The 24,817-nt window shown below is 39.4% G+C and overlaps 1 protein-coding gene across 1 annotated transcript in view; it reads left to right on the forward strand.

Moving 5' to 3' along the window:
- The window catches only part of METAP1 (methionyl aminopeptidase 1), a 68,110-nt gene extending 49,145 nt beyond the window's left edge, over positions 1-18,965 (forward strand). The window contains exons 7-11 of the mRNA XM_045880709.3: positions 2,564-2,702; positions 4,255-4,386; positions 7,990-8,133; positions 12,188-12,253; positions 16,388-18,965. Of these exons, the coding sequence (XP_045736665.1) occupies positions 2,564-2,702; positions 4,255-4,386; positions 7,990-8,133; positions 12,188-12,253; positions 16,388-16,551 (645 nt within the window). The 3' untranslated portion in view covers positions 16,552-18,965. The remainder of the gene's footprint in view (positions 1-2,563; positions 2,703-4,254; positions 4,387-7,989; positions 8,134-12,187; positions 12,254-16,387) is intronic.
- Positions 18,966-24,817: the final 5,852 nt, after the last annotated feature.

Consider the following 24,817-nt stretch of genomic DNA (forward strand, 5'->3'; position numbering starts at 1 on the left):
TTTATTCCCATTTTTAAGTATCTGTGATACTGAGGTCTGAGGTGGCTTGATATATCTTGTTTCTGAAACCTCACATTTTATAATGTTTTAGTTTAGTTTTTATAAAATGGTAATTTTATAAATATGTAGTACTTTATTTTTTAATACTAGTGCTTTAAATAAATCATGCCACTACATACATTAAATATTTTAAAATAAAGAAGAATACAACTTCTGAAGCTATATTAGTAGAAAAATGTTCCCTTTTATATCTACAATAACAAAGCAGTAACTAGGTAAATGTTTGTAGTAAATATGATATAGGGATTTTTTTTTTTTTTAAAGATTTTATTTTATTTATTTGACAGAGTGAGAAGCAGGGGGAGTGGGAGAGGGAGAAGCAGGCTTCCCGCCGAGCAGGGAGCCCGATGTGGGGCTCGATCCCAGGACCCTGGGACTATGACCTGAGCTGAAGGCAGACGCTCAAAGACTGAGCCACCCAGGCGCCCAATATAGGGATATTGTTTATAAAGATTGCCTATGCATCATGGAGAGACCTTAGCACATGAGTAGTAATGAATGCACACATATGAATAGATTATTCACAAGAGAAGAGCAATAATTAGTTAATATGTCACATGGAAAACTAATTAAACCTGCTATGGTAATCAAACAAATGCAAATCATGAAGACCTACTGAATTAGTTCAGTATTTTAAAGATGTTTATTTCCACTGCCTTTATGGAGAAGATGAAGCTGGAACTCCTTTACATGGTGGTGCTACTATAAATTGGGACAACCTTTTTGAAAGGGAATTGACAATGTGTCTTGAGCCATAAAAATGTTCATAAAATTATTTGTTTATTGAGAGAGAGAAAGTACATGCCCGTGTATGTGAATGGGGGAGGGACTGATGCAGAGGGAGAGGGAGAATCCCAAGCAGCTCCTCGCCCAGCACGGAGCCCAGCAGTGGGGCTCGATCTCACTGAGATGCTGAGATCACGACGTGAGTTGAAATCAAGAGTCAGTTGTTTAACCGACTGAGCCACCCAGGCGCCCCACTTATATATAAAATATATATAAAATATAAAATATAAAAATATTTATAAAATCTGATTTGGGGGGATTGTTCCATATATTATAAAATATATGCAGTAATAGCATTTTGTGCACTTGCTGTATAGCCAAGGTGCTCTTTTTTTTTTTATAGTTTTTTTTTTTTAATAGAGAGCGTGCGCAGAAGCCAGGGGGCAGAGGGAGAGGGAGAAGCAGACTCTTCACTGAGCAGGGAGCCCGATGCGGGGCGTGATCCCAGGATCCTGAGATCATGACCTGAGCTGAAGGCAGACGCCCAACCAACTGAGCCACCCAGGTGCTCCCAGGTGCACTTTTACATGCTGCTTTTACTAACTCATTTAATCTCTGCAACAGCTCCATGAAATAGATACCACTTTTGTCTGCCTTGTACAGGAAAGGAAACTGAGGCAGGGGTTAATTAACTTGTCCAATGTTAGACACAACTTGTGAGTGATGGAGTTGGCATTTTTAAAAGTTAAGACAGTTTGCTGTGTAAACTACTATTTATACTGGCTGTGAGAAGTATAGAAGTATATCATTAAATAAGGGAAAAGTGACAGGCATGTAGTTATTGGTTCTAACATTTTTTGTAATTGAGGAAACTTAATTTAAATTTCCAATAGTAGTGGAATTGCCAGTAAAATTATGGTGTATTTCACAAATCATATTAATATGCAACTATTTAAAAATTATTAGTCTGCAGACTGTGTGGCAGTATGGAAAGAGAAATCATGTATGCTATGACTCCCACTATGTAAAAACATCCAAGTAAAATAAGACTTAAGGAGAACCAGACCATTTTCTTAGAGGTTCCTTTGTTGTTCCATATGAATGTAGTGATTAAAATGTATCTGGAAGTACTTTATCATCTCTTAATTATGTTGGTATTCCTTTTTTGGTCATAGGGATATAGGCTTCTTATATAAGATATAGTTACATTAAAAGTACATGAATGTTTACTTTAAATATTATCTTTTCATTTTAAATAATATATTTTTAATAAAAAGTAGTTAATTCTAAACTAGAATCTTCATATACATAACATTTGTGTGTATTTGTTAATATTTGTAATGTGAATTTACTTTTCTTTTGCAATTATTAGTAAACTGGTTTGCATACAGTCTGGTGTATATTAAGATAATATTTACTACTATTTCTAAAATAAAATATTAAGTTCATTAGCGTCTATGCAGCAAATATTTTCACATTTTTCAAATTTTAAAATCTGATTAATTGGGGTGCCTGGATGACTCAGTCCGTTGAGCGTCTGACTCTTGATTTCAGCTCAGGTCATGATCTCAGGGTCGGGAGATCGAGCCCTGTGTTGGGCCCTGTGCTTGTGGAGTCTGCTTGAGATTCTCTTCTTCTCCCTCTGCTCCTTCCCCCACTCAGCACACTCTCTCTTCTCTCTCTCTAAATAAATAAATACAATTTAAAAATGTGGTTAATTGCATACTGATTTTTTCTTTTGCACATTCCAAATTATTTTCTCTGTATTTTATTATAGGCATGTATTGCAAGAAATTGTTATCCTTCTCCCCTGAATTATTATAATTTCCCAAAGTCTTGTTGTACTTCAGTGAATGAAGTGATCTGCCATGGGATTCCAGACAGACGGCCCTTGCAAGAAGGTGATATTGTTAATGGTAAGAAATAAGTGACTTTTGTCCCCATCAGTGAAGCAACAACAAGGTTTTGGGCATCTGATAGTGACTTGCATTTTGTTCACTTGGTTCCTATCTTTAACTTATCCTTTTTTTGTATTTAAAATTTAAAAGAAATCTTAAATCTATGGAAACATTTTTTATGATTTTAAGATACTACTTTTAAGATACTTCTAGTATGTGTTTGGTACAGCATGAATTTCTTTAATGCCAATTATCATATGTGATTGATAAATAGGTACAAGATGTCAGTGAAATGTGGAAGTAATGTTAATTCAAGTGGGATTTTCCCCCCCTTTTCCTTTTCGTCCACTGATGATTTTGAAGAGCTCAGGGCAGGCTTTCTTACAGATGAGGAGAAGTTTTTAGTAATATCTGAGGAGAAGTTTTTATAATATCTGAAGTATTTAGTAATATCTGAATATGTGAAGACCCTAAGAAAAAAGCTAAAATCCTACAGAAGTGCCTTCCTTGATATAAGAAGTTCAGAAAGTGGCTTTAAGGACCACTGTGTTAAGCTGTCTTGCAAGTGCAGAGGAAGGAGCTGCCAAGATTTCCCTCTGATTAAAAGAAATATCGACAAAGAAGGCATCCCTGGATGGTATTTTTAATATTGATGAACTCGTCTCTTTAGTCATCAGATACCTTCAAAGGCTTACATATCAGATGGGGAAGCATGAGCCCAAGTGGTAAAGGCTGCCGGGAGTGCACTGCCCGCAATGCTGGCTGGGAGGGATAGTGGACACAACGGGCACTTCTTGTTCCGGGTAGAACAGTCAGGGTGTCTGTTTATGAAGTGCCATAGGTGTTGAGTGGTCTGCCCAACCCTGTTTTTCATACAAACCCTGTTATTTTTATTACATGCATAATGCGTGTGGTTTTTCAGGAATGTATGTGTCATGCTAGTCAACACACTATGTTGTGATATTGTAGGTTGGTTGAAAATTCATGGTTTAAAAATCCTAATTTAATGTATACATTCAGTGTATTGTATAGTAGTAGTCTGTCCTCTTAAATATGGGGACAACGGGAGGGATGAATATTCACAAATAAGGGGAAGGCAGATGAGTTTTTGAGAAACAAGTGTAGAATAGTGTAAGTTTTTCTATTTACGGATGTGCTAGGAGGAGGAAGAAAACTCGTCGAAGATGGTAAGTGAAAGCAGTGTTTTCTGTTTAATGTCACAATGTAGCGTGGTCATCTGTTTAATGCTATTAATGTGGCTTATTGATCCTGCATGAATGTGTCCTCAGTACATGTCTTCTGCCACACGTGATCTGATTACTGCTGTACGGATAAAAGCCCACCATCTGGCTTGGGCTGCTCGACCACGCGCTCTTCTCCACAGTGCCTTTAGTTGCATTACAGGCAAGGAGTGTCTTCCAGGAAGTCACTCGATACCCCTTCGTGTCTACTTTGAGAATGCAGAAATTGTCTTGCTCATGAAACTGCTTGACACCGTCATGTGGGAGAAGTGACTTCTATTTTGAAATAAAAACAGATGTGGTCTTTACACTTGTACATTGTTTTGCAGTGGACATCACTCTTTATCGCAATGGTTATCACGGGGACTTGAATGAGACGTTTTTTGTTGGAGAGGTGGATGAGGGAGCGCGGAAACTGGTGCAGACCACGTACGAGTGCCTGATGCAAGCCATCGATGCAGGTCAGTGTGGGTGCTGCGCACCCGCCACGGCGGCTGTGCGTTCGGGGGCCTCACCCGGCTCTTGATTACATTCCTTGTCCCACCGGCTCTGCCTCTCCCCTAACCTGACTTAGCTTGGGATTGTAGCAGGAATGGATTGACGGGTGATTTGGGCATCCCTTGATGAGGTGGACCAGATGATTGCTTATCATCCTTTACCTCTTCTGTGATCGATCTGCCTTTTCTTTGGCTGATAAATGAGGAGGAATGTGTATTATATGTATAGCATATGATAAATGTATAGGAATGTATAGTTCTTGAGTACAGCTTTTTTTCTACTTGTTAATTCTTTCATAAGTATTATGTTCTCATTATAAAAAAACAAGATGCCAGATTGTAAGAAAAATGAATGATCTTCCTTTATACTTAGCTCTTTCCTTTTTATATCTTTTTTCTTTTTCTACTTTTAACATTTAGGCTTTTTCTACTTTTATTTTTTTATTTTTTTTAAAGATTTTATTATTATTTATTTATTTGACAGAGACACAGCGAGAGAGGGAACACAAGCAGGGGGAGTGGGAGAGGGAGAAGCAGGCTTCCCGCCGAGCAGGGAGCCCGATGCGGGGCTCGATCCCAGGACCCTGGGATCATGACCTGAGCCGAAGGCAGACGCTTAACGACTGAGCCACCCAGGCGCCCCATAGGCTTTTTCTACTTTTAACAGTTAGTTTTTTTCTCCCCTGTGTATTAACAGACAGACAGACACACCACATATACCTATATGTATGTGTTTACTTAGGTTAAATGGCGTTATAGTATTGGTAGTATTATGTAATTTAATACTTTCTCAGTAGAATCTTTATGATTTTTCCAGATGAGCATATGTATCTGCATGTATAGATCTACTCCCTTCTTTTAATGGCTCTATATTATATTCCACAGTATAAAAATTTCTACAATTATTCCCCTACTGGAATTTGGTGTTTTCCAAATGTCTTGCTTATTGTAGTGAATAACAACCTTTTTTTGTGTGTGTGTGAATAATACCTTTGAGTAGAGATATATTTCTGTTGGAGTTTACTCAGGCTGTCTTTGTCCCTACAAACAGCTCATACAGATATTTTTTTTGTTGATACTGTCTTAGGAGGAGAGAGAAGGAATGGTTTGTTGCGAATGCTAGCAGACTGTTACTAAAAGGAGAGTTTGAGTGCAAACAACATTTTCAGTTGAAACCCACAACATTTTAGCTCTATTGTTTAGTATTATTTGTACCCGCTGCCCTCTTCCTGCACAATAAACCTGATACATCATCAACAAAGTACTGGACATGACCAGGTTCTTTGGCAAACACATAGTTATCTCTAATGACATAGATCTGTTATTTTTATTGTCTTGAATCTATTTTAACATGCATGGGAGATGATGAAATTTTTACTAATAAAGTTGGAGGAATGAAAAATGAAAACGTGATATTCTCATGTATCAGTGTATGAGAGAGTTCTTTTTACTTACTCATTGTGGATTACTTAAAAACTAATATTCTTTAGTGTTTAATTTCTCATTTGGGGAAGTCATAGTTTAAAATAACTTCTAGGGTTTCTGCCAGATAATGTCTTCAATGTTTATGTCCTTTTTGCTTTTCTGTGAGTTGATTGAAATAACCAGATAGCAAAAGTGTTGTTGTACAAAGACACAGGAATAAAACTTGCCAAGAAACGATCAGAAACCAGTCTTCGTAGCAGTAGCCAGGAAGGAACAAAAGTTGCTTAATCTCTGGAAAGTGCTATTAATACCTTTGTGTATATCATTCTTGCCCCTTATTTTCTATTAACTTGGCGACTCAGTGTGGTGCAACACAGTAGAGAGCTTCACTCTTGTTGAAATTCTCCTTCTAGAATAGGGCTTCTCAGCATCTACATTATTGGCATTTTGAGTCTGGGAATTCTTTGTTGTGGAGCCTGTCCTGTGCATTGTAGGATGCTTATCTACGTTCCTGGTCGTTACCCGCTAGATGCCGGTTGCACTCCTACTTATGACAACCAGAAACGTCTCCAGATTTTAATGAGGTGCATCCTTGCTATGAGAACTGCCTCGGATATGAGAATTAGGGAGGAATCTCCTCCTTTCTACTCTCTCATTATTTTTGAATAGGGATTTTCTTTGTTGTATATTGTGCAAACTGGGTTAAAATTTTGCTTTCCTCCCCCACGACTGGGGCTGATGGGAAGTCTGAGATGGGAATGCAAGCAAATCATTATGAAAGTCAGCACGGTTCCTCAAAATTATTAACATCCCACCCCCCAAAAAAGTCAAGCTGGAACATGTAGTTAAGAGCAAGTATATATTAATTGAAATGATTCCTGGAGCTATTTCCCCAGAGATTTGCTTGGCTGGAGGAGATATGTTGTACCTGAACCTCAGGTTGGAAATCAGGTAGGCAGAGTAGGAGACTGTAGGGAGTCTGAGGACCCCCAGAACCATGGCTAGGTTCCCCAGGAGTCTGGCAGGGCCCAGCTCCTGGGGTCTCAGTGTGAGGAAAGCCATACCAACCAACAATGAGAACCACTTCATTTGTTTTAGTTTTTATTGAAACAGTGGTAAAAGTCATAAAAATTAAGCAGGGCAGGAATATATAGTAAGAAGTATCTTTTTTTTTTTAAATTAAATTTATTAGAGACCGTGCACACAAGTAAGGGGATGGGGCAGAGGCAGAGGGAGAAGCAGACTCGCCTCTGAGCAGGGAACCCAATGTGGGGCTCGATCCCAGAACCCTGAGACCATGACCTGAGCCAGAGGCAGAAGCTTAACAGACTGAGTCACCCAGGCGCTCAAGAAGTATCTTTCTATACCCTATCTCCAGGACTGTGTTCAGAGGCAACTCTGAATAATTTTAGGAACACTTTTATGGGGATAAAGAAGCCCAGGGGAAGTAATTCTTTGAGAAGTTGATCAGACTGAAACCGAGGACAAGTCAAGTTACTTTCTGGACATTCCTTTTTCTCCCGGTGCTCTCTCCTCTCCTTACCTCTTCTGCTCACTTTAAAACACTAGCACCCTTGGGGCCCCTGGGTGGCTCAGTCCGTTAAGCATCCAGCTCTTGATTTCAGCTCAGGTCATGATCTCAGGGTAAATGGGATCGAGCGCCGCATCGGGCTCTGCACTGGGTGTGGAGCCTGCTTTAAGATTCTCTGTCTCCCTTTGTCCTCCTCCCCCGCCTCCCCCCGGCCCGGTGCATGCTCACTCTGTCTTTCCCAAAAAAAAGAGTAGCACACTTGACATTAGAGAAGGAGAGGAAGAGATGCATGTTTTCCATTCTTTTGTTTGTTCAGAAAACAAAAGGTGCGTCTCCCCAACCCCTTCGTACTGCACATGTGTCCTTTTCTACACCGAAGGACAGAATACAGGTGCTACTGGTTTGAATCTCAACTTGGCCATTTACTGGCGGTACAGCATCTCTGTCCCTTGGTTTCCTCATCTGAAAGTTTTGTACATATCTCTTTACATGGCAGCATATAATGGAGGCATGTAAAGCATTTAGAAAGGTTCCTGGCACTTCGATAGTAATTGCTCAGTAAATGTTAGTTATTATTACTCTCTGTCATGACTCTTCTTTCTTCCTTTCAGTGAAACCTGGTGTTCGATACAGAGAATTGGGAAACATTATTCAGAAGCATGCCCAAGCAAATGGGTTTTCAGTTGTTCGAAGCTATTGTGGGCATGGAATCCACAAGCTTTTTCATACAGCCCCCAACGTACCCCATTATGCCAGTAAGTACTATCCAAAGATTTGGGTTTTGCTAGCCATTTAGTCAACTCATATTTATTCAAACATTTAACAGGACCTACTATTTTGTACTTACTAATCTATAAGCTCTTGTAAATGGACCGTCAAAATGTATATTTGCTCATACACAACACACATTCATATTTTGCTCACATAACAGTCCAGAACGTGTGTTTGGTGACTGTTGGGGGTGGTGGTAGGGCAGTTATTCTGCGACCCAGGTCCTGTCATCTTCAACCTATACCTTTCAAGGTCACTTTGGGTTACTCTTCTAACCTGTAGATACTGGTGAGGATGGGAAGAAGCATGAAGGGGTATGTTTGGGAGGTTTTAAGGAACCAGCCTGGAATTGGCATAAATCACTTACATTTACTTTTCATTGGCAGGAGTGCAGTCACATGGCTACACTAACTGCGGAGGAGGTTGGGAAATACAATCTAGCTGAGTACTCAGAAGAAAAGTAAACTAGTTTTGGTGAACCGCTAATAGCCTCTGCCATGGGTCTAGCTATCACTATTCTGATTCCTTAAGTGAAATTGGTTTGGTTTGGTTTGATTTTGTAGTGTATGTCAGATACTGTACTATTTGTTGGTATAAATACAGGGGAATAGAGTACCTTTCCTTAAGTTGAGTGGTGTTTGATAGAATAACGAAGGAAGTGTGGGACAATTAATGTTTTCCAGACACCTTTTCTGTTGGAGAGCTAGGTCGTGCAGGAATAAGTCTGCTATTTAGTGCTAAAAAGGAAAGCTGTCCACACTGAGTGACCTAAGAAGAAATTTAACATGTATGTATGAGTTATTGCTATGTAGACACTTACACATAGCTTCTTGTGCTTCAGTTTTCCCATCTTGAACAATAGTAGGGAATGGCACCTCTCCGAGAAGTGTTACTAGGAGTGAGAGAGAGAACACATGGAGAGCACTTAATGTTAACTTTTAGGATGATCATGATGATGTTGATATACATTATTTCATTTGATCTCACCACTCTGAATAATTTCTTAGCCTTATTTATTTGTTTGTTTATTTATTTATTAAGTTGCACTGGCTGTGGAGCCTACTGCGAGCTTGAACTCACCACCCTGAGATCAAGACCTGAGTTGAGATCAAGAGTCAGATGTTTAAGAGCCACCCAGGTGCTCCTTTAGCCCTATTTTAAAGAGCAGATTGTGAAGAAAGAAAGAGAAAAAAAGATAGATAGATAGATAGATAGATAGATAGATAGATAGATAGATAGATAGATAGATTCTGTGCTTAGGGAAGTACTTTATTTACTCAGGTTCACACAGACTAGTAAATAAATTCTAGGGCTAGGATTGGTACCTGGGTTCTGTCTTTCTAAAGGCAGTCTTTATTTCTGTACTTTGTGCTGCCTAGTGAGGACTGGAGCAGTTGGGTACAGGTCCAGTGGGAGAAATATGGAATGGTTGAAATTTTGGTTTGGTGGAGAAGATGAGGAAGAACATTCCAGGTAGAAGATATCATGAGTAAATGCTTCAAGTTGAGACTGAATAGAGACATGATAAGCTTGGGCTGAGTATTTTGTGTTAAAAACTAGCAGTAGGCAGTTACAGGACCAAGGATATTTGACTTCATTTGTTAGGGATTTGCAGAAACATTTTTGAGCAGAAGAATGACAAGGTGAAGTTGCTATTTCGATAAGACAGGTTTGGCAGTGGTGTCTAGAACGGATTGCAGGTGTGAGGAAGTCAGGCTAGCCAGCCCAATGCACAGTTGCTGCAGTTGAGGTGTGAGCTGGAAAATCCTAGGTGTCAGTAATTGTGAAGAAAAGGGAAATGAGTGAGAAGCCTCTCAGCGGGAGAAGCTGGAGAAGTAGTTTAGAGCACAGCATTTGATCTATGTCAACAAACATTTATTAGCAGACCACAAAGTTCTTATTTAAGCTGTGAATTGTGCTTGAAATAAAAATTAGCAAGAGAAAATAAGTTACTAACTCAGTTCCTTCCTGGTAGGCCCTGTAACCACCCGATGTGCATTCCATTAACAGATTGGGAGTAGCTAGTCCTGTTACAGTGATAAACGTGTATGTTTGTGTATGTGTGTGTAAAGAGTGTGTGCAGGGGAGGGGGTGAAAAAAGTCCCTTTACTTACTGAATTGACAACTGAGGTTTAGATATGGGTTATAGAAAGAGAGACTGAAGAAGATAGAATTTATGGGAGAAGGGGATATGGGTCCATGATGATAGTGTCCATAAAACATAAAACCATTTCATTAGGAATAAAAAATTATTTCTGGAAAAGGAAGCGAGGACCAGGTATATACTTGTTTCATAAATTTGAGACATTTATGAAAAGTCCAGTGTAAATTGGGTTTATGTAAATTAAAATACGTTGTGATCACTTTAGGGAAGTGTGAAAGGAAACTGCCAAGTCTATGTACAGAGACCTTTTGAAATGTAAATGATACCAGCTTTGGCTTGTCAACCCATATTCCTAACTCACTAAAGGTGGAACTAGGAAACTGTGTAACTTCCCTCCACCCCTTCTATGTAAGAGACGTCCTTGTTAGCTTAGAGTGATTGCCTTTTATTTCAGTCAATATGGTTGGGAAGTGATGATAATACCCTATATTTAGAATGTATTTTACAATAATTCTTTGAGGTAGATGATAGAGAAAGTACAGATTTTTTAAAAAGTAACTTAGCATGGTATCTGCAGTCGTGTAGTCGATCAGATAAGGTATATTTGCTGAGTGAGGTATGTTGACAAACTGAAACCATGAGTCAGGTTGAGTGGGAGTTGTAACTTTCCTAGAATAATGAGTATTTTGTATCAGCACTGTCCGCTCGTAATGTATTATGAGGCACATATGTAATTTAAAAATTTCTTGTGGTCATATTAAAAAAGTAAAAAGAAAGAGGTGAACTAATTTTAATGGTGTATTTTATTTAATGCATTGCATTCACAACGGCAGCATTTCAACATTTAGTCAATGTAAAAATGATCAAGCTGTATTACATACTTTGTCTTTGAGTTTGACTCCTTTTTTACACTCGGAGCCGATACGGCTCTGACTGGCTCTTTGCGAGGAGGGCTCAGTGGCTCGGTGCGTCCAGTGCTGCGGTACTGGGACAGCTCGGCTTCACAGTCCTTTAGCCTTTTTTTTTTTTTTTTTTTTTTAAAGATTTTGTTTATTTATTCATGAGAGACAGAGAGAGAGAAGCAGAGGGAGAAGCAGGCTCCCCACCGAGCAAGGAGCCCGATGAGGGACTCGATCCCAGGACCCTGGGATCATGACCTGAGCCGAAGGCAGACGCCTAACGACTGAGCCACCCAGGCGCCTCCTTTATCCTTTTTCTTTCTGTGACACCACACTGACACTCTTGACATTAAGAAATATATATATCCCCAGGGAATATGACCAAGTCTTTATATGTAGTAAGTTGCCGGTCATTGGGAAAGAAAGTTCATGGGATTAGCAATAGAAAGTCAAAATTGTGTTTCGCCTTTCAGATTTTATGACCATTTACAAACTTCAGATTTTAGAATCTGCAGGGAGTGTATTTTGGCAATACTGAAGATAGTGGAGAGCAGCACGATAGCTGTTCACAAGGAAAGATGTGCAGGTAGAAACGTGTGGGTGAGGTGAGACCATACCCAGGAAGAATGGTGTTTAGTAGATGCAACCTCTGGACACGTGTCCTTCTTTACCGAAGTCACCATCGTGAATAGCAGCCTGAGAGCCGGTCTCTTTGCCATCTGGTGGTCAGGCAGAGCAAATGCCCTCACTCGTGTACTGATGTTCACATCCGTTCCTGTGTTTTAATTTGAACTTTAACCTGGTTCTCCATTTTTGCCTGAGATTGTCTCCAAAGGTCCATCCCTCTTTTTACCTTTTGGGCTTTTTTGGAGGATGGCGGGTCTGGATACTTGAATTCATAGTTTTGTTTTTCATGATGGTCCTGAAAAATACTCTCATATTCGTGAACAATGTGTACTCTTACCAGTGAGCTGTTCAACAGTACACTCTTGATTTTTTGCTGTGTTTTGAGAATTTGATTTTCTTTAATTTCAGAAAATAAAGCAGTTGGAGTGATGAAGGCGGGCCATGTATTTACAATTGAGCCAATGATTTGTGAAGGTGAGAAAAAGGGATGCTGTCCTGTTCTTTAATTGAATTATTTACTTTTGGCTACTTACGATCAGATTAGTAGTCTGCTCTGTTTATTTTCTTTTTGGTTCATTTCCACTTCCTGTTCCACCTCAAACTCGATTCAGTATCATACAGAGAACTGAGAACCATATGGGTTGGCAAGAAAGCAATACTTTCTACCTGGTAATTCTGCTGTCAGTAGATGCTCAAGGACTTGAATCCCAGTCCCTTTCCATAAAAGACGCTGTCAAAGGGGGCATTGTTAACAGTCCCGAGCCTCTATCCTGTGTAGCTTGCTTGGCAGGGGCCTGGGAGGGGAAAGAAGATGTAGAGCCACTCACTTTGAGGCAGACATCAGTATATGATTTAATTCTCCACAACTTGGGAGGTGTTGGTGCTGTCCCCATTATATAGAAGAGCAGCCTTATCCTTGAAGAAGTAACTGGACTAAAGTCACTGAGCTAGTTATGTAGTGACAGAGTTTGTCAGACTCTAACCTCAGGAGCTGTTCTGCCTCTTCAGGTCGTGTGCTCAGGTTGTCTTGTGAAAGCACAGCCCAGACACATTTAGTGCTGGCAGATTTGTGCCCTCACTGTCACTGGTCCCTGTGGCAGGCTTGTGGCAGTGATGAAGACCCGGTGTCATGATTAGGACTTCTCACCCAGATGCTCACGTGTTCTCTTCACCTTTCTTCTCAGCCAGTTCTCTGTTGGGACTAGGGGATGCAGCAAGGGGGCGATGGTAGTGGGGCTGGTGTGTCCTGGGGCCTCACTGAAGGATACCTCCTTTCTGGATCCTTCCAGTCTTTTTTATAATCTGATCTTGGGAGTGACCTCCCATTACTTCTGCCAGATTGCAGTGACTTAGGAGCGAGTCACGAAATCCAGCCCACAGGCTGCTTTATAACGTGATCCTTTGCTGCCTTTTCTGTAAAGTGGAAATGACAGTCTTGAACCTGCCACCTCCCCAGGGCTGCTCTAAGCATCGAGATGATTTATAGTAGCACAAAATACCTTTTGTACTTCAGAGGGCTGGACGAGTGTAAGGTATTTTGTCATACTCCTGGATAAGAATGAAGTTCTGATCATGTGGAACCAATTGCAAGGGCAGTGAATATATTAGCAGAGAAAGGCCAGAAGCTGAGCGGAAAGTGTTTTGATCATATACCTATTTTCATTAATTGGTACCTGGTTGGTGAGACATAATGTGGTATTTCCAGGTATAAGCAAATAACTTTCCAAGGAGCCTGGTCAGATAATCATCAAATTATAATGCATATACTTCAGTGTAGCTCAGTGAGGTTAAATCCTACCTCTGGAGTGGAAAGTTTCAAATCCAAAGAGGAATTTGAATTTTCTCAGAATAATATCCAGGTATGTTTGACTTGACATTAGTAAAGAACCTGTTTTAAGCAGATCACAATAAAGTCAGAGAAGTATTATATCTTAAAATCCAGTTGTGAAATGTTACTCATTACATCGGAAAATATCCAGTCACTCGTCTTTAGATGTTTGACAAAGCATGAGTTAACGTTCTTCAAGCTACCTCACATTTTTCTTTTTAGGCTGGGATTTAGTATTGCAAAAGTAGGTTACTTCACTGCAGAGTTTATGTTCTGGGATTTTTCTGAGTCAGTGAAACCTAATCTTTGATAAAGATTACTTAGAATGAAGAATATTGATGTTTTTGACATCTGATTTGGAGACAAGAAAGTAAGTCTCTAAACACAGTTTTATAGCAGTATCCAGAATTGTAGAACTTTCTCATTTTGCTTCCCTCTCCCCTCCCCCACTCTCCTCCCTCTGTCCCTCTCTCTCTCTCTCTCTCTCTGCTTCTTTCATTGTCCTAGGGCTGTTTTCACTGTCCCTTTGGTAAATTTCTCTAGTCTCAGCCCCTCCCTGACCTATTTTGCTTCATTGTAATTTCTTAACTTCCCTCACCAATCCGTTTCTTAGCCCCTTCTGGTTACAGGTGTGTGTGGTCCACAGAAATTGCACAGTATAATCTGTTCTTACCATCTGTGTGCCTGACATTTAAAAATAATATCAGGAATTAAATGCTGTAATAAAAGTGTAAAAAGATTATTTCCTTCACAATACACATTGGTTGTAGTTTAGTCAGATGCCAAAGTTATACCAGGAAAGAGCTAAATTCATTAATTCAGTTCTTAACTCATAGTTTTGTAATGAGTATTATCAATATGTTTTCTAAAATGAAACCCAGTGCTTTTATTTTGGAAATACCATCTTGATTTGATGTTTGGGAGGTATAAAAAATGTGAAAATATAACACACCCGAGGAAATTTAAAATACCATCATTACTTCATTGGACTAAAGACCAAAATGAAGTTGGAAAGACTAAAACAGTTGAAGTATAAATAGGAATCTTTTATTATTACTATTATCATCATTAATATTACTGAAGTGTAATTGACATACAATGTTGTATTAGTTTCAGGTGTCCAGTAAACATACTGACTGGACAGGACTGTACCAGTGCTCATCATGATAAGTATAGTTACCATCTGTCAACATACAGCATTACAGTATTATTGATTACATTCCCCAGGCTGTACTTCTTTCATCTCTGTGATTTACTTATTTTATAACTGGAAGTTTATACTTCTTAATTCTCATTATCTATTTCACACACACACACACACACACACAGCCCGCCATGTACCTCCCCTCTGGTAGCCACCAGTTTGTTCTCTGTATTTAAGAGTTTGTTTGATTATTCTCTTTGATTATTCATTCATTTGTTTTGTTTTTTTAGGTTCCACATATAAGTGAAATCATAGGGTTTTTTTCTTTCTCTGTCTGATTTATTTCACCTACCATAATACCCTCTAGGTCTATCCATGTTGTGGCGTATGGCATGATCTCATTCTTTTTTTATTGCTATGTAGCATTCCATTGTGTCTGTATACCATACCCTCTCATCCATTCATCTATCAGTGGACACTTGGATTGCTTCCATATCTTGGCTGCATGCTGCAATAAATGTAGGGAGGTATATATCTTTTTGAATTAGTGTTTTTGTTTCTTTGGGTAAATACCTAATAGTGGAATTACTCTATTGTGTGGTAATTCTAATTATAATTTTTTGAGGAACCTGCACACTGTTTTTCACAGAGGCTGTGCCAGTTTGTATTCCTACCAACAGTCCATAAGGGTTCCCTTTTCTCTATTTCCTCACCAACACGTGTTAGTCTTTTTGATTTTAGCCATTCTGACAGGTGTGAGGTGATATTTCATTGTGGTTTTGATTTGCATTTCCCTGATTATTAGTGATGTTGAGCATCTTTCCATGTGTTTGTTGGCTATTTGTATGTCTTCTTTGGAAAAATTATCTATTCATGTCTTCTGCCCAATTTTAATTGTGTGTGGGGGGGGGTTTGGTGTTGAGGTGTATAAATTCTTTATGTATTTTGGATATCAACCCCTTATTGGATATATTATTTGCAAATATCTTCTCCCATTCATTAGGCTACTTTTCTGTTTTGTTGATGGTGTCTTATGCTGTGCGAAAGCTTTTTATTTTGGTGTAGCACCAATAGTTTGTTTATTTTTTCAAGATTTATCTATTTGAGAAGAGGGGTAGGGAGCTGAGGGAGAAAGAAAATCTCAAGCAGACTCCATGCTCAGCGTGGAGCCCAAGGCAGGGCCCAATCTCACCACCCGAGATCATGACCTGAGCCAAAACCAAGAGTCAGACGCTTATCCGGCTGAGCCACCCAGGGGACCCCTAATATTTTATTTTTGCTTTTGTTTCCCTTGCCTGAGGAGACAGATTCATAAATATGTTGATGAGGCTGATGTCCAAGAGATTACTGCCTGTGTTTTCTTTAAGGAATTCCATCGTTTTAGGTCTTGTTTTACATTCAAGTCTTTAATTCATTTTGAGTTTATTTTTGTGTGTGGTGTTAAGAACATGGTCCAGTTTCATTCTTTTGCATGTATCTGTCCACCGTTTGTAAATAGGAGTGTTCATAGTGAATTTTCTAATTGTATCTGTGATACCCTAGGATATAGGAGTACATGCAAACAGACTTACCTAGAGAGTTTGTTTAGAAAACTGAGCGATAGAATCAAGAAACTGTTCTTGTTTGTTTGTTTAAGGCGGATGGCAGGATGAAACCTGGCCAGATGGTTGGACCGCGGTGACGAGAGACGGAAAGCGGTCTGCTCAGTTCGAGCACACCCTGCTGGTCACGGACACTGGCTGTGAAATCCTGACGCGGCGACTCGACAGCACACGGCCTCACTTCATGTCCCAATTTTAATTTCTCCTGAGATGGCACATCTCGATAATACCTTCTGGCTGTACTATGCATTTTATAGAGAGTACAGAATGGAAGAGGAAATTTTTATTACTTGTTTTGTTTTGACTATAGATAAGGAAGGACTACAGCATTGGATGTGTGTCCTCCAGAACTTGTCCCGGGTCTGAAAAAGCTGAGAAGAATAAAGGAGACATTCTCAACTCTTTTCATTGCTCCCCTCTCCCTCCAGAAATCTCTGCACCCCTATTTTCTCACTTGGCCTTTGAGCACTTTTTACTTAAACCTGCTTCTAGTTGCTTTTATCACTGCCACAACTGGGCCAGCAAGAGCCGGCTGCTCTCCAGGTGAATGTGGAAGATGAGAATCCTTGAAACTTTAGCAACATACGTTGTTTCAGATTTTTTTTATTATATATGTATGGAAATATATATGTATACATTTTAAATTCCACGTATGTAATTACCGAACACTAAATGACCTGGGTTTGTGTTGATTCTGCTCTGACAGGGTTATATGCTGTCCTAAATGGACCCATAGTTTGCAGTGATTTATTTCGCAGTTGGGAATTGGCCTCCCTCCTTCCCCATGCTGATTATTTACCCTTGTAATTGTGTGTAAGGAAGCACTCGGTCAGTGAGACTTTCTCTCCAATGTGGACTCTGTCAGTGAATGGATGTGGCAACAGTCACTTTGGAAAAGGGTTGTCAGGTTTTTAAAATCTAGTTTATGGCAAAAATAGCCATGCTTCATATGGTAACTGGCTGTCGCAGAACATGAGAATTTTGCAATACATTGCTATTTCAGACCTCTGTTTGGTCGAAATGGGAGGGAGAAAGCTCCCTTTCTTCCCCTCTGTTGTATTTCAAGGGCACACCTTGGAGATATTCAGAGAAGGGCGAAGGTTGCACTGTGGAGGTTGACGGGAAGAGACAGTTCTGAAATCTCTTTAGCAGCGAGCAGAGTAAGTCTGGTGGGCTGTTAGCTTCCGACATTTAGTAAACCTGGTAGTGATGAAAAAGGAACTTCTTTTGAGACTGGACTGTTCCCTTGCGGTAGAGATACAGCTGTCCATGGTGTGTTGAAAACACACTTTACCTTTACGTAGTTGGGAACCTCATTAGAAATGACCTCAGCTGCCCAGTACCTGTGTTAGTTGAATCCAGATGGGCGTGTATCCAGTGAACACGTATCAGATCGAAGTTACTGTCATTGGAGTGTACTTGATTACTGGGTATCTGGTAACTTCCTTGTAACATAATTTGATACCACTGACCTGTTAATACGAGAACATCTTTCCCAGAGTGCCTCAGACCTTTATTGCTTTAAAAGAACTATGATAATGTTTTCATTACTTTTATTATTTTAATGATTTAGTGAAGTGACTGAATCTGGTATAGACTTTTGGGGGTATGTGTGTGAAGTTTTTTATCAAACTGTAATATTTGTGAATGGATTGCCTTGCAATATGAATGTTAATATAATGTGTAAAGGGAGATTAAAAGTTTGAATGATTATCCTGAGTGTAGTCATTAACTTGGCTGCATTTGTTTGGGATTTCAGAGGGCAGTGGTGGGGAATAGGGTGGCTGACTTCATCATCTCAAATAAACTCATGACCATTGGAGTAAAAAGAGTTGTTTTGAGTTTAATAACTCCGTAAAAATTCCAGTACTGTTTGGTTCAGCAGCGTCCATCAGCAGCATTTGAGAGGGAACCATGTTTGTGAGAGCTAATTTTAAGATAGAATGCTGAATATTTAGGAGAGCATTTTATGTACTGATTGTGGAATTAACAGTGAGGGCTTCTTTGATATCTATCATTAGAAAATAAGCTCAAGGGGAAAAAAAGTCTTGATGGGGTAGTTTTTTTGTAAAAAGATAAGCCACATTGGTGATGATGCTTTTTCGGTTTGGGAGATTTCAAAACAATATGGGCTCTAGTCTAATTGTAAATATCTAATTTCAGATGTTTATTAGATTTAGATGAAAACATCAAGTTGTATCATTTTGCCAACTTTTCAAAATAAGTCAGTATATTAAGTTTTCATTTTTTGTATTAACTTTTAAAATAATACATATATTTTTTCCTGCTACTCCATCCCCCTTGGAATTATAATTTAGAAGCATGGAAACATGTTTGCCTTTTATCTTCATTTTATGTCTTTTGCTGATGAAATGGATTAAGGTGCATTAGAACCCACTCACTGACACTTCTATTTATTTTTTTTCACTGACACTTTTATATCACTTGCCACAGGTCAAAATTAATAGGAGGAGGGTTAGGAATTTGCCATCTTAGCTTGATTCCTTTGTTCTGTAACCACTTCTGGGTCTTCTTTCTGTTTGGTGAAAATTGAAGGCCTGGTGCTTCACTTGGCGAAGGCCCCCCAAATCACCCTCATGGTATCTGTTAGCTGTTTCTTCTTAAAAAGTTATTTTTACTTCCAACTTTTTATTTCGAGAATTTTCAAATTTACAGAAAAGTCCAAATATAGTACAACAAAATAATCCTAAATCCTTTTCCTTTTTTTTTTTTTTTTAAAGATTTTATTTATTTATTTGACAGAGACAGAGCAAGAGAGGAACACAAGCAGGGGAAGTGGGAGAGGGAGAAGCAGGCTTCCCGTGGAACAGGGAGCCCGATGTGGGGCTCGATCCCAGGACCCTTGGGACCATGACCTGAGCCGAAGGCGATGCTTAACGACTGAGCCACCCAGGCGCCCCTGTAAATCCTTTTCCTGTGTTCAGTGCCTGCTGTTTTGCTGCATCTCTCTCTTGAGGCACTTTCCTTTTGAAAGCAGTGGCGCCACACTTCACTCATTACTATTGAACCCTGTCTGTTACACCATAAGCACATTTCTTATGTGATCATGATACAATTACCGCACCCAAGGAATTTAACATTGATACAGAATTATCTAACATACAGTACACATCCGTGAATCTCCATTTTTCCCAAATGTTCTTTAAAGCTTTTCTTCTTTTGTAAAAATCCAGGATCCAAACTCATAGCATTTGATTATCCTGTATCTGTAGTCTTTATTCTAGAACAAGTCTACCTTTTTTAAAATTTTTATTATTTATTTTGAGAGAGAACTTGTGCACGCATGGGGGCGGAGAGGGGCAGAGGGAGAGAAACTCAAACTCCATGCTGAGCGCAGAGTCTGACTTGGGGCTCGATCGCAGGACCCTGAGATCATGACCTGAGCCGAAATCAAGAGTCGGATGCTTAACCGACTGAGCCACCCAGGCACCCCCAAAAAGCCTACCTTTTTTGATGTTTTATGAAATTGACACTGAAGAAGCAAGCCAGTTAGCTTGTATAATTCTGTATTTCTCTGTTTCTCGTGAATAGGTTCAGGATAAGTATTTTGGCAGAAGAGTCCATTGATGGTATGTGGTGTGTCTCATTCATGGTGTCACATCACATCAGGAGACAGTGTTATTGTCACATTGCCAATATAAGTTTGGTCACTTGCCTTGTCAGATCTTTCCATTTTAAGAATATCTTTTCTTAAGCAAATAATCTGGGAAGAGATACCTGGAAACCATTTTGGTATCCTGTTCACTCCATGGTTTTGACATTCATCGATAATCCTTGCCAGGGTCCATTATTTTATGATATTCAAGTTGACTTCAAGTTGAGATTTTCTAAGTTTAGCATTTCATCTACATTTATTAGCTGGCACTCCTACAAAGAAGCATTTTTTCCCCCATTCTACCCACTGTTTTTGAGTATCCATGTGAGCCCCTCAATTCTTAAAAATTTTACTTAATTACCGTACTTGTTCCAAATTTGGCCAGCAGAAGCACCTTTCAGGGTGCCTGGGTGGGTCAGATGGTTAAGCGACTGCCTTCGGCTCAGGTCATGATCCTGGAGTCCCGGGATCGAGTTCCGCATCAGACTCCCTGCTCAGTGGGGAGTCTGCTTCTCCCTCTGACCCTCCTCCCTCTCATGCTGTCTCTCATTCTCTCTCACAAATAAAGTCTTAAAAAAAAAAAATTTAGAAGCACCTTTCAGCTCATTCATGTGTCATTTTGACCTGTGCCTATCGGTCTTTGTGCACTTTCTTGCTTTTTGCCGTAAGCAAGATGTAGGTTTATCATCTAGTTTTCCTGTCCCACGGTGACACAGGCTGTTTCTCCAAGGAGCCCTAGTTTCTTTTCCTGGGGAATGGTATTTGGAAATCAACATCTGGGTACTACTGGGTGTCATGGGGGTTTCCAGTCACCTTCAGGGAGCAGAGCCAGGAAGCGCATTTTTTATAAATCCTGAGTTCGTTCTGGTACTTTCAAATCTAACACTAATCTTCCTCACCTTTTCCTGGTTCATATTTGTATCTGCTTTAAACCATGGTGAGAACTTTGGTTTTGAATAACGTTAATATTTACTTATTTGCTTGATTCTACAAGACATGTAAAATTTAGAATTACTATATCAAAATCACTACCAACAATGAACATAAGTGCAAAATTTGTGAATTTTATTTTTGGAACACGACTCACTGTGGGAGTCCAGAGCATTGGTTTAAAAATTACATGAAGTAGGGGCACCTGGGTGGCTCGGTCGTTAAGCGTCTGCCTTCGGCTCGGGTCATGATCCCGGGGTCCTGGGATCGAGCCCCGCATCGGGCTCCCTGCTCTGCGGGAGGCCTGCTTCTCCCTCTCCCACTCCCCCTGCTTGTGTTCCTGCTCTCGCTCTCTCTCTGTCAAATAAATAAATAAAATCTTTAAATAATAATAAAAATAAAAATAAAAATAAAAATTACATGAAGTAATTTTGTTTCTACTGCATTTGAAATTTCATAAACTGTGAGCTACTTTTTAACAATGGATACAGTGAATGTTGGGGGCAAAACATACAGGAGTGGGGAGGATATTTTAGTGGTCTGGGAGTTAGAAATACGGAACTGTTGGAGAGAGTGTGATAAGATTCCATCTACATCTGGCATTTGACTTCTACCAAGCTCTGTAGCTACAAGAGGAGCAAATTACACCACTGTGTAATGTGGATGTGTGGCCCATTTTCCAGTAGAGAAGAGCATCTGGACTTTAATACCTTAGGAACAATTGTTTCACAACGTAGGCTACATTATGCTAATATCCTAAAGGTTTTTAATGTGTTGTTTCATCTTAAAAATGAACATGCAAGGAAAGTTTAGCTTAGCAGCCCAGGCTCCATGCATGGGAATTCCCTGGCTCTCCCGTGTTTGAACTCTGAGGAGCAAGCAGCCTTTGGTGGCAGCCTTCCTCTTTACCTCTTCTTCCTTTCGGTGCTAAGTATGAAAAAGAATAGTGGTTTGTATTTGGTGATTTTGAGAAAAAGGAAGCAGGAATAAGGTGGCCTTGGCTACTTGTTACCATCTGCTTTTTATTTTGGGGACTGTGGATGAGCAAAAACAAAACTGTCGGTCCATGGCGATTCTGTGGTTATGTTAAAAAATGTGTTAACACTGGTATATCTTATTCAAATGTGCCAAAAAGTCACATTTGTGCCCTTTGAGGAAGGACATCCTGGAAAGTTATCAGTAATACGTTTGTTACAGCTCAAAGTATTTAATTTTTTTATGGATGCTTAATCTTTTTACCATCGTAAAGCTTTTGGGAGAGTAATTGCTTACATCTCCTGGGTGCTTAGCCCTTTTACTGTTACCCCAACCACCTCATCCCACTCCCAGGAACAAACATGCTAACACTTTCCAAAACCTGTAGGTACATCTGTACTTTGGTGTCACCGAGAAGGGCACAACCCTAGGGCTCTGATTTCTCTAATTTTTTACTTGGTTGCATGACTAGGACAAATCACCATACTTCTGTGTGGAGACCTCCTATTTGTGGAATGGTATCATAACTTAGGAACTTTTATTCTATGGATAATGTGACTATAAAACAAATTTGCATGATATCAGTAGTTGGGTCAGGGGACAACAGAAAACTCAGGCTAGAATTTTTAAAACTTCATTAGTAAATCTGAGCCCTGAGTGATTCTGAGGAAACGAAATAGCCAAGGATAAGAACTTTTAGTATGAAGATGTGTATTAGAGAAAGAGCAGTAGATATTTTAAAGCACATTTTCACTGTTTATCTTGCTTCTATAGCCTCGTTCTGGTAGTCAAGAACATCTGAGTCCATTTTAAACTGGAGGTGGTTCTATGGTGGATTAGCACTCCTTTCTTGAAAAGAACATGTGCAGAATTTATCTCATCACAAGGAATTCTGGTATGATGTCCACTTTGATAAAAACCAGTCTGCTTGAAAGGCATCCCACCTGCTTTGTGCCCATAAAGAAAAATTCCACCAAAGGAACTTGTATAATGGAGGACTTTGTATATCCCTGTTCACTTTGTAATTGTTTCCTTAAAGACACAATTCCCTTAGTTCTATGCATTTATTATCTAAATATCTCTTGAAATATAATAAAATGTTTTCCAAATGTTTGTGGTGTACTTTTTCTAAAGGGTATTTGCTGACAAAGAATCTGATCGTGCAAGTTGGTTTTTTTCCCGGGTCACAAAGTGACTCTAGGCCCAAAGAACTGTCGGTTACTTTAGGACTTTGATCACCAGCTTAATTGGCAGATTGGTAGCCAAGCAGAAGATGTTCTGAAGCATTCTGTGCATGGAAAATATGTTCCCTCTATCCCCAAATCAACAAACGTTTTGAGAATTACCAGCTATGTATAATTTTGCACTCAAATGGGATAAATGGAAATAGCATTATGCATGTTTTTTGGAGCATTTTTTGTTTGGTTTAAGTTGTACACACATGAGCTGGTTCCCTGTGACAGAGTTTTGGATATAATACAGTTTTCCCCTGCCTCCATCCCCCACAACCTCATCATTCTATATGTTCATACTTTATAGGTTGGTTCTGTGCATGTAATAAAGAACTTGTTCCAAGTCAGACATAGTCTGTATATGGACAATCTTACTCCAGTGAACATCAGTAGGGTTAAATAGAATAGCACATGCTGAAAATGGATATACAAGCAAGATTTGAAAATGTTAGCTAGGAATAGGAAAAATTTTCAGTAAAAAGGATGCTTAGTTGTTTTTTGTTTTTGTTTTATTTTGAGAGAAAGTGTGAGCATGAGTGGGGGGAGGGGCAGAGGGAGAGAATCTCAAGCAGACTCCCCTCTGAACGCAGAGCCCGATGCAGGGCCAATCCCATGACCCATAAGATCACAACTTGAGCCTAAACCAAGAGTTGGACATTTAACCGACTGAGCACCCAGGAGCTGCTAAAGTTAGTTCTTAATACTGTAAAATTTTAGGTACTTGAAAGTACCTTTTACTAGCTTTCATGAAATACACAATGGGTGGGCCATTTCTGTTAAAATTATGTATCTGTCCAAGAAAGCAGTTTAAGATACTTAAAAAAAATTCCCAGCAATACTTCTAAAGTGGTAGACTCCTAATTTCGGACAGTAAGATTTGCTGACATGCACGCAGTGAATGGATTTTAGCCGTGTTTTATCTATACCTTCTTCCAAAACCTATTTTGTCTAGCATTATACATAACATCCTAGATGCCATCTAAGAGGGTGTATTAAAAGGATCTTGTAAAGGCTTTATAGTCCCATGATCCAAGAATCTTTATAATAAGGATCTTACAAACTTGACTGCTTCTACTAATTCTCTGAAAAGAGACAATTGTGCTTTCAGCCAGGAAATGGCTCATACTTGTTAAACCGAATTAGCTGGCTCAAGAGTATGTACTTAACTGTGACAGAAATGAAAAGTAAACTCCCTAATTGGCCAGCTACAAGAAATGGAGTTAATTATTTTATATTTTAAAATAGCTTTACTTTCTCACATTGGTGAACATAAAAATGCCATCTCATTTGTGTATACCTCATTATATGAGAAGAAAAGTAATGGGGATAAAAACTTTTTAAAGAATTACTAGCTCTCCATTATTATCCTACATGTCCATTTTCTTAGTGCAATTGCTCAAGGTAATAATATACTTTGTTCCTGGAAGGCTAGGCTAAATCAAACCTGATTAAAAGCCTATTTCTTATAGCTTCAGTACAAGCTAGTTTTAATTTCTTCTTCCAGTTTTCTCAGGGCAATAGTTTGGGGCCATTTGGGCCCCTGGTGCAACTCCAGCCCTCTAGGTAAAATGAAAAACTAGGTTGCACTGCCTGGCCCTACACTAAAAATCCAAAAAGGAGGTCCTGACCACAATTGCCACTTTTCTACTTTTCAGTCAACTAAATAGTGCTCAGGAACACAACCTTTTTATAGGAGCAATTAAGCCACATCG

This window comes from Mirounga angustirostris, unplaced genomic scaffold (assembly GCF_029215605.1).
Source record: "Mirounga angustirostris isolate CCGP_5_RB_7025 unplaced genomic scaffold, mMirAng1.0.hap1 SCAF_2, whole genome shotgun sequence".
NCBI classification, from domain to species: domain Eukaryota; kingdom Metazoa; phylum Chordata; class Mammalia; order Carnivora; family Phocidae; genus Mirounga; species Mirounga angustirostris.